General features: G+C 42.6%; 1 protein-coding gene across 1 annotated transcript; it reads right to left on the bottom strand.

Annotated features, from left to right (window-relative positions):
• Positions 1-1,497: 1,497 nt before the first annotated feature.
• On the bottom strand, positions 1,498-12,165 carry flcn (folliculin). The gene is made up of 12 exons (XM_072680610.1): positions 11,913-12,165; positions 10,666-10,869; positions 10,392-10,538; positions 8,227-8,448; positions 7,728-7,894; positions 7,292-7,383; positions 5,859-6,013; positions 5,662-5,775; positions 5,274-5,397; positions 4,386-4,511; positions 3,852-3,954; positions 1,498-3,025 (listed from the first exon to the last, which is right to left on the bottom strand). Exons 2-12 carry the CDS (start codon positions 10,867-10,869, stop codon positions 2,818-2,820), a joined length of 1,662 nt encoding a protein of 553 aa, XP_072536711.1. The 5' UTR covers positions 11,913-12,165; the 3' UTR covers positions 1,498-2,817.
• Between the last annotated feature and the right edge of the window lie 586 nt (positions 12,166-12,751).

The raw sequence follows: 12,751 nt of genomic DNA, 5'->3' as shown, positions 1-12,751 counted from the left end.
AGTGGTGGAACTAGCCTGCTGAGAAGTCCAGCTCAGGACCAGCTTTGGCTGGTAGCCGGTCTTAGATGGTCAAAGCTGGTCATCCAGGGTAATCCTCCTTAACCACCACTCTGTCATGGCAATGAATACACAAACACACTATGTCCAAAAGTTAAAGGTTTGTGGACGCCCCTTCTAATCAATGCATTCAGCTATTTTAAGCTGCACCCATTGCTGATACAGATGTGTAAACACACACACAGCTTGTCTAGTCCCTGTAGAGAAGAAGTACTGCCAATAGAATAGGACTCTCTGGAGCAGATCAACATCATGACCCTATTGGCTCCATGCTGCCTAATAATGCCAGGCGTGGGCTAGAGGGGTATAAAGCCCCCCAGCATTGAGGAGCTGTGGAGCAGTGGTACGTACTACTGTGTTGATGGATGAATGATGGATGGGGCTCCATGAAGTGGGGTGATGATCATCATCCAACACCCTGACCCTGACTGACTAGGTTTGGGCTTTAGGGGGAAAACTAGGACCCCAAATGTGAATTTTAGTAAAAGCTAAAAAATGCATTTCCAGACTAAATAAATAAATAAATAAATAAATATATAAATAAATACAATAAAATAATACAATATAAATATACATTATATATAATAACATATTAATATATTATTATATATAATACATTTGTGTATATATATATATATATATATATATATAGTTATTTTTTATTAATTGCATACACAGTTATATTGAGGAGAGCTTCTGTCAGGTCAGCAACACAGAAAAAAATAAAGTAATCTAGTAAAACTGGTATAAATAAATAAATAAATAAATAAATAACATTTCTGAATGTGGGAGCGTCCGTGAGGTCAGAACTCCAGAAATCCAGAGAATGAAAATATTTAAAATGCTAAAAAAAGGCCGTTTAGGGAGATCAGGCCACAATTAGCTACATCAGGGCCGATCAATTTGACGACTTTTCTGATTGGATGAAGGGTGCGGTCACTTAATACCTCCACTGATTATTCAAAAAGACTTTAAAGTTTAGACCAATTACGGAGAGCCCGTATATAACAACAGGCAGCTGATTGGATGACAGCCCACAGTGACGTCCCTGCTAAGGCCGTCCCGTAAGGATTCAGACACAGTCAGCTTTACTGAGGGCTACTTCAGAGATTTAAAGGGCAGAGGTCCAGGGCGAATAGGGGTCACCACTCCTGATCTGGGGTCATCGAAGGTCTTCGGGTTCTGCGACAGAGCCCATGGAGAGGACAGAAAGGACGCAGCCTCTCCCATAGAGATTTACATGAAATGGTCAGATGGTCAATAAACCAGCATTTCCCCAATGAAACCCGGTGCATCCCCTAATCACTGCACCTCCTGCCTGCCAGCTATACAGATCCCACAAGCAGCCAGCAGAGGGCGCACACAGGACTTTCTTCATTTTTTTAAATTGATTTATTTATTAACAGTGTATTTATATTAAATACCTAAAATATAAACAAATCAATTGGAAATCATCTTAAATTTTATTTGTATGAATACGGCCCAATAGAAACACTCCAACATTATCCGGACACAAAATGCTCGACATTCATTTACTGAAGTTAATGAAGTTGACATACATGTTCTGAATTCTAAAAGCTTCTGTGAGGTCAGACATCCAGAAAAAATCAAAATAATTAGAATGCTGCAAAAAAAAATTAAATAAATAATAATAATAATAATAATAATAAAGAAATGCTGATTAATGAGATCAGGCCACAGTTGGCTGCATTAGGGCTGGTCGATTTGACGATACTACGAGGGGTGTGGTCACCTGAATACCTGCATTAATTATTCAAAAAGAGACAGATTTAGACCAATTACAGAGAAGGGAAGCGCCAGTGCGGAGTGACCGTAACAGACCGCACTGTAACGAGCAGCTGATTGGACGACAGCGTCCTCGTTCATTTTTTACATTTTTTCCTTCGCTTTCTTATTAAACACTTATTATAGTTATATATATTTTCTGTCCGTTCTAACATTCATAAACTTTCTAAATATAATAAACAACAAATTACAATTATACACAAACATAACAAAAAATATAATTTTTGCCGCTTTTTACTTTTCTCCATAATCTGAATCTGGCCGTTGTTCTTCATATCGTATCAGAATTTCTTGATGAACGGACCAATAGAAACGCTCCAAAATGACTATGAATATTAATTTGTTACATCGACTTCCATTGAAAGGTATGAAGGTTTTTGCCCTCTCCTGTAAAGCTGCTGTTCTGATACTTCCCAGGGGTTTAATCTGAGGCTGAGCACTACTGTTATAGCTGGTATGGTGGCATCAGTCCTAGCCTGTACTACTGTGATGAGCCAAAACATTATGACCACTCTCAGACGAAGGTAAGAGTGTTGATGTCGTGGAAACCTCGTGCTGCATCAGGTCTGAACGTTATCCGGAGTCGCTCTTTTGTAGCGTACAGCCGGAGAGGTTCCGTGTCGGGCATGTTCTCACTACAGGAAATACAGGAGGCAGAGCATGACCCACTGTGAACTCTCGCAGGAAATGTCCTACGGGCTCGCTCGGGCGTTCCCCGGCCTTTGCACTATACTGTTAAAAGTAGAAGACCCTCGAGGAACTCTTGGAGGTTCTACAGTTGAGAACCTCTTACGGTGCTTTGAGGAACCTTCAGGTTTTAGAAGAAGAAGGTTCCCTGAAGGTTCCTCGAAGCACCTGAAGAGGTTCCTATGCAGTATGTATATGAGCTATGAAGATAATAGGTTGGCTGGCTTGCGCTCTCTCTCTCTCTCTCTCTCTCTCGCGCTCGCTCGCTCACTGGCTCAGTGTCCTTTCTACTCCCCTGACCGCAGTCATTAGATGGCTCTTGTAGGTCTTGCTGAGTCCAGTCATCCAGAATTTGAGCAGACGTACGTTGTCCTCCTCCCCTGGACCTGTGGCCCCCAGCAAGGCCAGGACCTTCTGAGTGTCCTCTCTGCCTCGCCCATCCACCTTCGAGAACTTAAACAGCACCTTCACTTTACTGCAACGAGAGGAAGAGGAGTAAGTCAGGGTTTCTAATAAAGTGGCCAGGGAATGGAAGCACAAACTTGGGGTTTCTAATAAAGTGGCCAGTTATCAAAAACACAAGGTAGGGGTTTCTAATAAAGTGGCCAGGGAGTGGATGGTCAAGGTAAGGGTTTCTAATAAAGTGGCCAGTGAGTGGAAGGTCAAGGTAGGGGTTTCCAATAAAGTGGCCAGTTAGCAAAAGCACAAGGTAGGGGTTTCTAATAAAGTGGCCAGTGAGTGGAAGCCCATGGTTGGTGTTTCTAAAAAAGTGGCCAGTTAGAGGAAACACAAGGAAGGGGTTTCCAATAAAGTGGCCAGTGACTGGAAGCACAAGACAGGGGTTTCTTATAAAGTGGCCAGTGAGAGGAAGGTCAAAGTATGTGTTTCTAATAAAGTGGCCAGTGAGAAAAAAAAGGTAGGGGTTTCCAATAAAGTGGCCAGTGAGAGGAAGGTCAAAGTATGTGTTTCTAATAAAGTGGCCAGTGAGAAAAAAAATGGTAGGGGTTTCCAATAAAGTGGCCAGTGAGAGGAAGGTCAAAGTATGTGTTTCTAATAAAGTGGCCAGTGAGAAAAAAAAGTAGGGGTTTCCAATAAAGTGGCCAGTGAGAGGAAGGTCAAGGTTGGGGTTTCTAATAAACTGTCCAGTGGGTGGAAACGAAAGATGGGTGTTTCTAATAAAGTGGCCACTGAGTGAAAGGTCAAAGGTGGTGTTTCCTATAAAGTGGCCATGCAGACATGTTTCATTAATGAAATTGTACAGAATTTGATGGAGAACTGAAGAATGTAAGGGTTGCACTGACTTCATCCACTCCTCCTTCAGGCAGAGCAGACAGTGAGACACCACCTCCACTGACAGATTCTCATTGGCCAGCGCAACCTCGAGCTTATTCAACAGCGTCGGGCCTGTGGGGTCATATGGAAGAGAGAGAAGCACAGGGTGAGTGACACCAGCTGCCCGTTACTCTGTGTGCTGACAAATTAAAGGAGAAGTTCGGTGAAAAATCAAACAACATGACTGATCAGTGAGTCACGATTCAGCCAATCAGCAAAGTTATTTTTGCTATCGGACGAGTGCTTCTTTAGGTTACAGTGGGAGATGCCTGGCTAACGTTGCTAACAAACAATGGAACTGAATTGTCACCAATCTTGATTTAAGCTAATTCAAAGCTAATTTTAAGACTTAACTGTTCATTTTGATTTCCCCAACCAACTAATATTAATAATAATCAATTATTAATAATAATAATAATAATAATAATAATTAATACATTTGTATATTTCAGAGAAAGAAGGTTTTGTTTTATGAAAGCAGCTAATAGTTTTCTAGCGTTTACCTTTGTCTGCTGGTTGTGTATTAGCGCTGCTGATGCTAAACTGGAACAGCGAAAGGACATCGTCATCGCAAACGACATGCACACACCCCTGCTCCACATTCAGCACATCCACCAACACCGTGAACTCTGCAAAAGAAAATAAATTATATATTTTAATTACATAGCTGAATTTTACATTACATCCCTGGCCACTATATTAGAAACACTAAACCTGTACTTCCACTCACTGGCCACTTTATTAGAAACCCCTACCTTGTGCTTTTGCTAACTGGCCACTTTATTAGAAACCCCTACCTTGTGCTTTTGCTAACTGGCCAATTTATTAGAAACACCTATCTTGTGCTTTCACTCACTGGCCACTTTATTAGAAACCCCTACCTTGTGCTTTTGCTAACTGGCCACTTTATTAGAAACCCCTACCTTGTGCTTTTGCTAACTGGCCACTTTATTAGAAACCCTACCTTGTGCTTCCACTCACTGGCCACTTTATTAGAAACACCTACCTTGTGCTTCCACTCACTGGCCACTTTATTAGAAACACTATCCTTGTGTTTCCACTCACTGGCCACTTTATTAGAAACCCCTACCTTGAGCTTTGACTCACTGGCCACTTTATTAGAAACACTATCCTTGTGTTTCCACTCACTGGCCACTTTATTAGAAACCCCTACCTTGAGCTTTGACTCACTGGCCACTTTATTAGAAACACTATCCTTGTGCTTCCACTCACTGGCCACTTTATTAGGAACACCTACCTTGTGCGTCCACTCACTGGCCACTTTATTAGAAACACCTACCTTGTGCTTCCACTCACTGGCCACTTTATTAGAAACACCTACCTTGTGCTTCCACTCACTGGCCACTTTATTAGAAACACTATTAGTATACCTGAGGAACTGACGTGGGCTGGGATCTGAACGTCTGGACTCAGGCCCAAGAAGTTACATCGATACGCCTCCTCATACTGCGAGCTGTACGCTTCCACCCGCACGCAACCCACTGGGAGTAAGGCCTGATGGGAAGGGAAGAGAATCAGAACATCTTAACAATGGGAGGACATGAAGCTCCACCTCTTCTCGAACAGCTGCTAACTTGAACACCACTGGAGCTCAATACGTTTGGAGGAGAGCGCTAACAGCTAATTCCGTTATGCTCTCTGGGACTTCCGGTCACTGACAGATGGCTGTGGCATCCCCGATGATCGAACCCGCGACCTCCTGATGACAAAGCCAATGCTGTAGCGTCACACAGGAGTCCAGATTTGTGTTCCACCAACCTTCAGCGTGTTAAATGCTGACTGGATGAGACCTCGGTCGGTTCCCCTCCAGATCACCTGGTTTCCCATGAGCACGTGCCACGCCAGCTGACGAAACTCTGCAGCACCAAGAACCTGGAAGGAGAGGACAGGGGGTTGGAAGGGGCAGTTCTCTGCTACGGGTTCATGGAGATGAAGAATCTTGATCATGAGCTCACCTGTCGCAGATGTCTCAGAGATCTAAACTTGGGTCCAGCGGTTTCTTCGCCTTTACCATCGTCACCGAACAGGAAGTCTCTGCACTGTGCACTCTCTGATTGGCTGAGCTGGGATTTACCGCCAACCCCCTCCGCATCCATCTCCTCCTCTTGTTCTGGGGGTGGAGGAGAGGGTTAATTAGGGAGTGTTCTGCTGTCTGATGACGGGTTTGCTTTGCTTTTCTCGGCGAGTCCATTGTTGCCATGGGAAAGGAAAGGGCATAACCATGGAAATGGTTACAGGGTTACCATAGAAATAGGTGTAGTGTTACCATGGAAACAGAAAGGACATAACCATGGAAATGGGTGTAGTGTCAACCATAAACAAATGGGTGTAGCGTAATCTTGGAAACTGAGTGTAGTGTAACCATGGAAATAGGTGCACTGTTACCATGAAAGTGGAAGGAGCATAACCATGGAAATGAGTGTAGTGTAACCATGAAAAGGGAAATAGCGTAACCATGGAAATGGGTGTAGTTAACTATGAAATTGAGTGTAGCACAACCATGGGCATGGGAGTAGAGTAACCATGGAAATGGGTGTCGCATAACCATGGAAACATAGTGTAGTGTAACCATAGTAATGGAAGGAGGACAACCACAGAAAAGGGGTGTAGCGTCACCATGGATATGGGCGTGACATACCCATAAAAAGGGGACTAGTGTCACCATGGAAATGGAATGAGGTGAACCACAGATAAGGTTGTAGTGTTACCATGGAAACGGGAGTAGTGCAACCTTGAACGTGGATGTAGCGCAACAATAAAAATTGAAAGTGTAGCATGACCATGGACATCGGTGCGGTGCCACCATAGCAACGGGTGTAGTGTAACTATGGAAACTAAATGAGGATAACCATGGAAATGGTTTTAGTGTAACCATGGAAATGGGAGTAGCGCAACCATGGACGTTGATGTAGTGCAACAATGAAATTGAAAGTGTAGAGCTGGCCATAAAAATGGGTACAGTGTAACCATGGTAATGGGAGTACACCCTGATAGATGTAGTGCAGATATGTTCTCCAGATGTTTTTTTTTTAATTAATCATATTCTATTTTCTTCTGGACTGAGAGAGCTGGGCAGTGAGCCTGGACCTCACAATGGCTAGATCACGGACAGAAGGTGGACAGAACGGGGTTCTGAGAAGCAGAAACGATGCCCACGAGTCTCTACTTACAGAAACATCAAGCACAGACACCTTCTACCTGTAAGGACCTCAGTGGCTTGAGAAGAACCAGCCATGACAGTGGGGTCACACACTGGGGGGAAGGTGGGTCAGCTGCTTCAGTACACCATTACCCTACTCAAACTGGCCAATCTTATCTTCACCAGCACGTGGAACCGGTTGGTTCTATGGCGAAGTCCACAGTTCTGTAGGGAAGATCAGAAACGTACCCGTTTGCCGTTCGATCAGGACGAGGGTATCTTCAGTAGGAGCTCCTTCCAGAAGCTTCTCGGTCAGTCTGCTCCCGCAGGCCTTCAGCAACCTGCAGCACAGAGGACACAGAGGGCATGAGGGGAAACCCTGTCCCCATGTGGTGAGCTCAGCCTGACCAATACTGCAGCACGACCATGCATGGTCATTGGTATGGTGTAAGCATGGAATTGGGAACAGCATGATTCAATGAAAATAGGGTAACCATGGGAATGGGAGTGGGGTTACCATGGAAACGGGGGCAGCATATCTGTGGAAAACCATGGAAGGGGAATACTATGAAATGGAAATATCATATCCATGGAAATAGAAGTAGTGTAACCATGGATTTGTTTGTATGTGTGTGTGTGTGTGTGTGTGTGTGTGTGTGTGTGTGTGTATGTGTGTGTGTTTTACCAGCTGAATGAGGCATGCAGACTGGCCCACAGGTTTGGGTGCTGGGTGAGCGAGGGCAGGGAGCGGGCGGCGTTTCCGCTGCGCTGGTGAGGAAACACTGCGGGGGAGAAAGCGCTGTTCATCCGCACGGCCCTCTGTGGACACACCCCCTGCTCACTGTCAAACACCTGTAGGTCAGAGGTCACGGAGAGAAGTGACACTTAGCCCACATCTGTCTTAGACATGCAGACTCTCCACTGAGCCAGGAATTTGCACACAGACAGGTGTAATACACTACAGGGAGCGTAGGGGGCGCTCTCTAATGCTCTATAATGTTCATATGATCCACACGCTCATTCTGACAGACTGTAATACACTACAGGAAGCGTAGGGGGCGCTCTATAATGCTCTATAATGTTCATATGATCCACACACTCATTCTGACAGACTGTAATACACTACAGGAAGCGTTGGGGGTGATATTGCTTCTATTGGATTATTGAGAGCTGTACTGCAGTACCTTCAGTGCGGTGCTCTGCAGACTCTGGATGGTGAGTCTGAGGTGACGCAGCAGGAAAGGCCAGGAGTTAATGAGGTAAATCCTGTCCATGGCCACCATAACGATACTGTACCAGCGCTGGAAGCCTCGTGCCAGACTGTCCTTAATGAAGAACGTGTGTGAGAACACAAAGCCATGCTGTTCGTCCCCAAAGAAGATTGGACCTTCCCTGCCTGGACACACCTGTACAAGACACATCCCAATATAGTGAAAGTATGGTACTGTATCTCAATCTAACTCAATTAAAGAGCTGAAACTGTACTATAGTAAAAGTATGGTACTGTATCCCAATCTAACTCAATTAAAGAGCTGAAACTGTACTATAGTGAAAGTATGGTACTGTATCCCAATCTAACTCAATTAAAGAGCTGAAACTGTACTATAGTGAAAGTATGGTACTGTACCCCAATCTAACTCAATTAAAGAGCTGAAACTGTACTATAGTGAAAGTATGGTACTGTATCCTAATCTAACTCAATTAAAGAGCTGAAACTGTACTATAGTAAAAGTACGGTACTGTATCTCAATCTAACTCAATTAAAGAGCTGAAACTGTACTATAGTGAAAGTACGGTACTGTATCTCAATCTAACTCAATTAAAGAGCTGAAACTGTACTATAGTAAAAGTACGGTACTGTATCTCAATCTAACTCAATTAAAGAGCTGAAACTGTACTATAGTAAAAGTACGGTACTGTATCTCAATCTAACTCAATTTAAGAGCTGAAACTGTACTATAGTGAAAGTATGGTACTGTATCTCAATCTAACTCAATTAAAGAGCTGAAACTGTACTATAGTAAAAGTACGGTACTGTATCTCAATCTAACTCAATTAAAGAGCTGAAACTGTACTATAGTAAAAGTACGGTACTGTATCTCAATCTAACTCAATTAAAGAACAGAAACTGTACTATAGTAAAAGTACGGTACTGTATCTCAATCTAACTCAATTAAAGAGCTGAAACTGTACTATAGTAAAAGTACGGTACTGTATCTCAATCTAACTCAATTAAAGAGCTGAAACTGTACTATAGTGAAAGTATGGTACTGTATCTCAATCTAACTCAATTAAAGAGCTGAAACTGTACTATAGTAAAAGTACGGTACTGTATCTCAATCTAACTCAATTAAAGAGCTGAAACTGTACTATAGTGAAAGTACGGTACTGTATCTCAATCTAACTCAATTAAAGAGCTGAAACTGTACTATAGTAAAAGTACGGTACTGTATCTCAATCTAACTCAATTAAAGAGCTGAAACTGTACTATAGTAAAAGTACGGTACTGTATCTCAATCTAACTCAATTTAAGAGCTGAAACTGTACTATAGTGAAAGTATGGTACTGTATCTCAATCTAACTCAATTAAAGAGCTGAAACTGTACTATAGTTAAAGTACGGTACTGTATCTCAATCTAACTCAATTAAAGAGCTGAAACTGTACTATAGTAAAAGTACGGTACTGTATCTCAATCTAACTCAATTTAAGAGCTGAAACTGTACTATAGTGAAAGTATGGTACTGTATCTCAATCTAACTCAATTAAAGAGCTGAAACTGTACTATAGTAAAAGTACGGTACTGTATCTCAATCTAACTCAATTAAAGAGCTGAAACTGTACTATAGTAAAAGTACGGTACTGTATCTCAATCTAACTCAATTAAAGAGCTGAAACTGTACTATAGTAAAAGTACGGTACTGTATCTCAATCTAACTCAATTTAAGAGCTGAAACTGTACTATAGTGAAAGTATGGTACTGTATCTCAATCTAACTCAATTAAAGAGCTGAAACTGTACTATAGTAAAAGTACGGTACTGTATCTCAATCTAACTCAATTAAAGAGCTGAAACTGTACTATAGTGAAAGTATGGTACTGTATCTCAATCTAACTCATTAAAGAGCTGAAACTGTACTATAGTAAAAGTACGGTACTGTATCTCAATCTAACTCAATTAAAGAGCTGAAACTGTACTATAGTGAAAGTACGGTACTGTATCCTAATCTAACTCAATTAAAGAGCTGAATCTGTACTATAGTGAAAGTACGGTACTGTATCCTAATCTAACTCAATTAAAGAGCTGAATCTGTACTATAGTGAAAGTACTGTACTGCAAACACACACATACCTCACAGCTGAGGCTGCGTACACAGGCCTGCCGGACCACGCTAAAGAGCTGGGCCTGTCGGGGGTGCTGATGGCTGAGGAAACGAATCCCAGTCTCGCTGTCCACGCTAACGAAGCCGGGGTGGGACGCCGGGAGAGAGCGGCAGCCCTGGAAAGACGGGACAGGGGGGTGTAAGGTAAAGGCCACTGCTTCACACTGAAGGACACTACTGTGGTTTGATTGCGGGTTGTTTAGTACAGCACTGTCTTCTGACTGCACAACGTCTCTCGCTCACCTCACACATGTCGGCTCTCTGCGTGGCAGAGCTGTTAGCCCTCATGGTCAGTCCCTCTCCCTCTCTCTCGCCCTCCCGGTCACCCAGCAGAGCGGACCCCGTCTGCGGGGTTGAGGGAGCTGGCGGGTGGACGGCTTCAGTGCAGAACAGTGTCCGAGGCCCATGGAGTTCACAGAAATGGCAAAGAGCGACCAGCGCGTTCATCTGTAAATAAATAAGACTGGGCTAGGGGGTTTCCGATAAAGTGGCCAGTGAGTGGAAGCACAAGGTAAGGGTTTCTAATAAAGTGGCCAGTGAGTGGAAGCACAAGGTAGGGATTTCTAATAAAGTGGCCAGTTAGCAAAAGCACAAGGTAGGTGTTTCTAATAAAGTGGCCAGTTAGCAAAAGCACAAGGTAGGGGTTTCTAATAAAGTGGCCAGTTAGCAAAAGCACAAGGTAGGGGTTTCTAATAAAGTGGCCAGTTAGCAAAAGCACAAGGTAGGTGTTTCTAATAAAGTGGCCAGTTAGCAAAAGCACAAGGTAGGGGTTTCTAATAAAGTGGCCAGTTAGCAAAAGCACAAGGTAGGTGTTTCTAATAAAGTGGCCAGAGAGTAGAAGCACAAGGTAGGGGTTTCTAATAAAGTGGCCAGTTAGCAAAAGCACAAGGTAGGTGTTTCTAATAAAGTGGCCAGAGAGTAGAAGCACAAGGTAGGGGTTTCTAATAAAGTGGCCAGTTAGCAAAAGCACAAGGTAGGGGTTTCTAATAAAGTGGCCAGTTAGCAAAAGCACAAGGTAGGTGTTTCTAATAAAGTGGCCAGTTAGCAAAAGCACAAGGTAGGTGTTTCTAATAAAGTGGCCAGAGAGTAGAAGCACAAGGTAGGGGTTTCTAATAAAGTGGCCAGTTAGCAAAAGCACAAGGTAGGTGTTTCTAATAAAGTGGCCAGTTAGCAAAAGCACAAGGTAGGGGTTTCTAATAAAGTGGCCAGTTAGCAAAAGCACAAGGTAGGTGTTTCTAATAAAGTGGCCAGAGAGTAGAAGCACAAGGTAGGGGTTTCTAATAAAGTGGCCAGTTAGCAAAAGCACAAGGTAGGTGTTTCTAATAAAGTGGCCAGAGAGTAGAAGCACAAGGTAGGGGTTTCTAATAAAGTGGCCAGTGAGTGGAAGCACAAGAGGGGTGTTTCTGATAAAGTGGCCAGATTATAATTTCCAAACAAATAAAACAGACTTAAATGACCAGAATAAACAGATGCAGAGTATATTTACTTACCTTATGAAATATGGATCCCCTCCAGCGGTCTGTTTATCAGTAATAACGCGTTATAACGCCACACAGAGGAGCAGGTCTAAGAGTCTTAGAGTCCTGGGAGTGTCTGAAGCAGCGCAGGGCTACAGGCAATCATCCCACAGTCAAGAAATCTACAGAATACGTCTACGTTTTCACCTTCCCTGAGATTTCTAGTGTTTATAATCCCCCAAATCCCCAAAACAGCCCACTACTCCATTGCTCCTCGTCCGTCACGTGACGAGCAGTCACGCGCTCTGCCCATAACAAGGCGAATCGCTGTCATCAACAGCAACGGCTATGACTTATTTACTTATTTATTTAATTAAGCATTTTTATTATTCATATTTTTTTTATTGAAAACGATTACACGTGCACACATTGTTGTGTTAATAATGAAACATTTTATTTTTTTAAGAAATTAAATGCATTTCGTTAGCGTCCGCGGGGACCTTTATTTTGACAGAAAGCCGCATAAACAACAAAGCGGCTTAGCGTTTATTTTATCACGATAATTCCTGTAATTTGCCTATTCATTAGTCCAGATAATCATAGTTAATTAAATAAGCGTAATCTACACGCTAATAATCAATCGAAGTGCGCGCGAATACGCCTCTGTTTACCAACAAAAAAAACCCCAAAAAACTACAATCACCACAAACCCTCTGTTCCGGTTAGGCTTGCTGACTTTGTAAAATAAAAGCCCTTATTTATTATTATTATTATTATTGTTTTTTAAATGTTAACAATTGACAATTTATTATTATTTATATTTTAGGTATTCAGGTTATTTTTCACTGTATAACATTAAAGTACATTCAAGT

Source organism: Salminus brasiliensis, chromosome 5, assembly GCF_030463535.1.
Source record: "Salminus brasiliensis chromosome 5, fSalBra1.hap2, whole genome shotgun sequence".
Lineage (NCBI taxonomy): Eukaryota > Metazoa > Chordata > Actinopteri > Characiformes > Bryconidae > Salminus > Salminus brasiliensis.
This window is presented reverse-complemented; position numbering and strand designations above follow the sequence as displayed.

Coding starts and splice junctions, on each gene's coding strand:
- flcn (XM_072680610.1), bottom strand. CDS start 10,869: ATGAACGCGCTGGTCGCTCTTTGCCATTTCTGTGAACTCCATGGGCCT. Junction 7,384..7,727: donor CTGCATGCCTCATTCAGCTG/GTAAAACACACA, acceptor TCTGTGCTGCAG/GTTGCTGAAGGCCTGCGGGA. Junction 6,014..7,291: donor CCTGATCGAACGGCAAACGG/GTACGTTTCTGA, acceptor CTCCACCCCCAG/AACAAGAGGAGGAGATGGAT.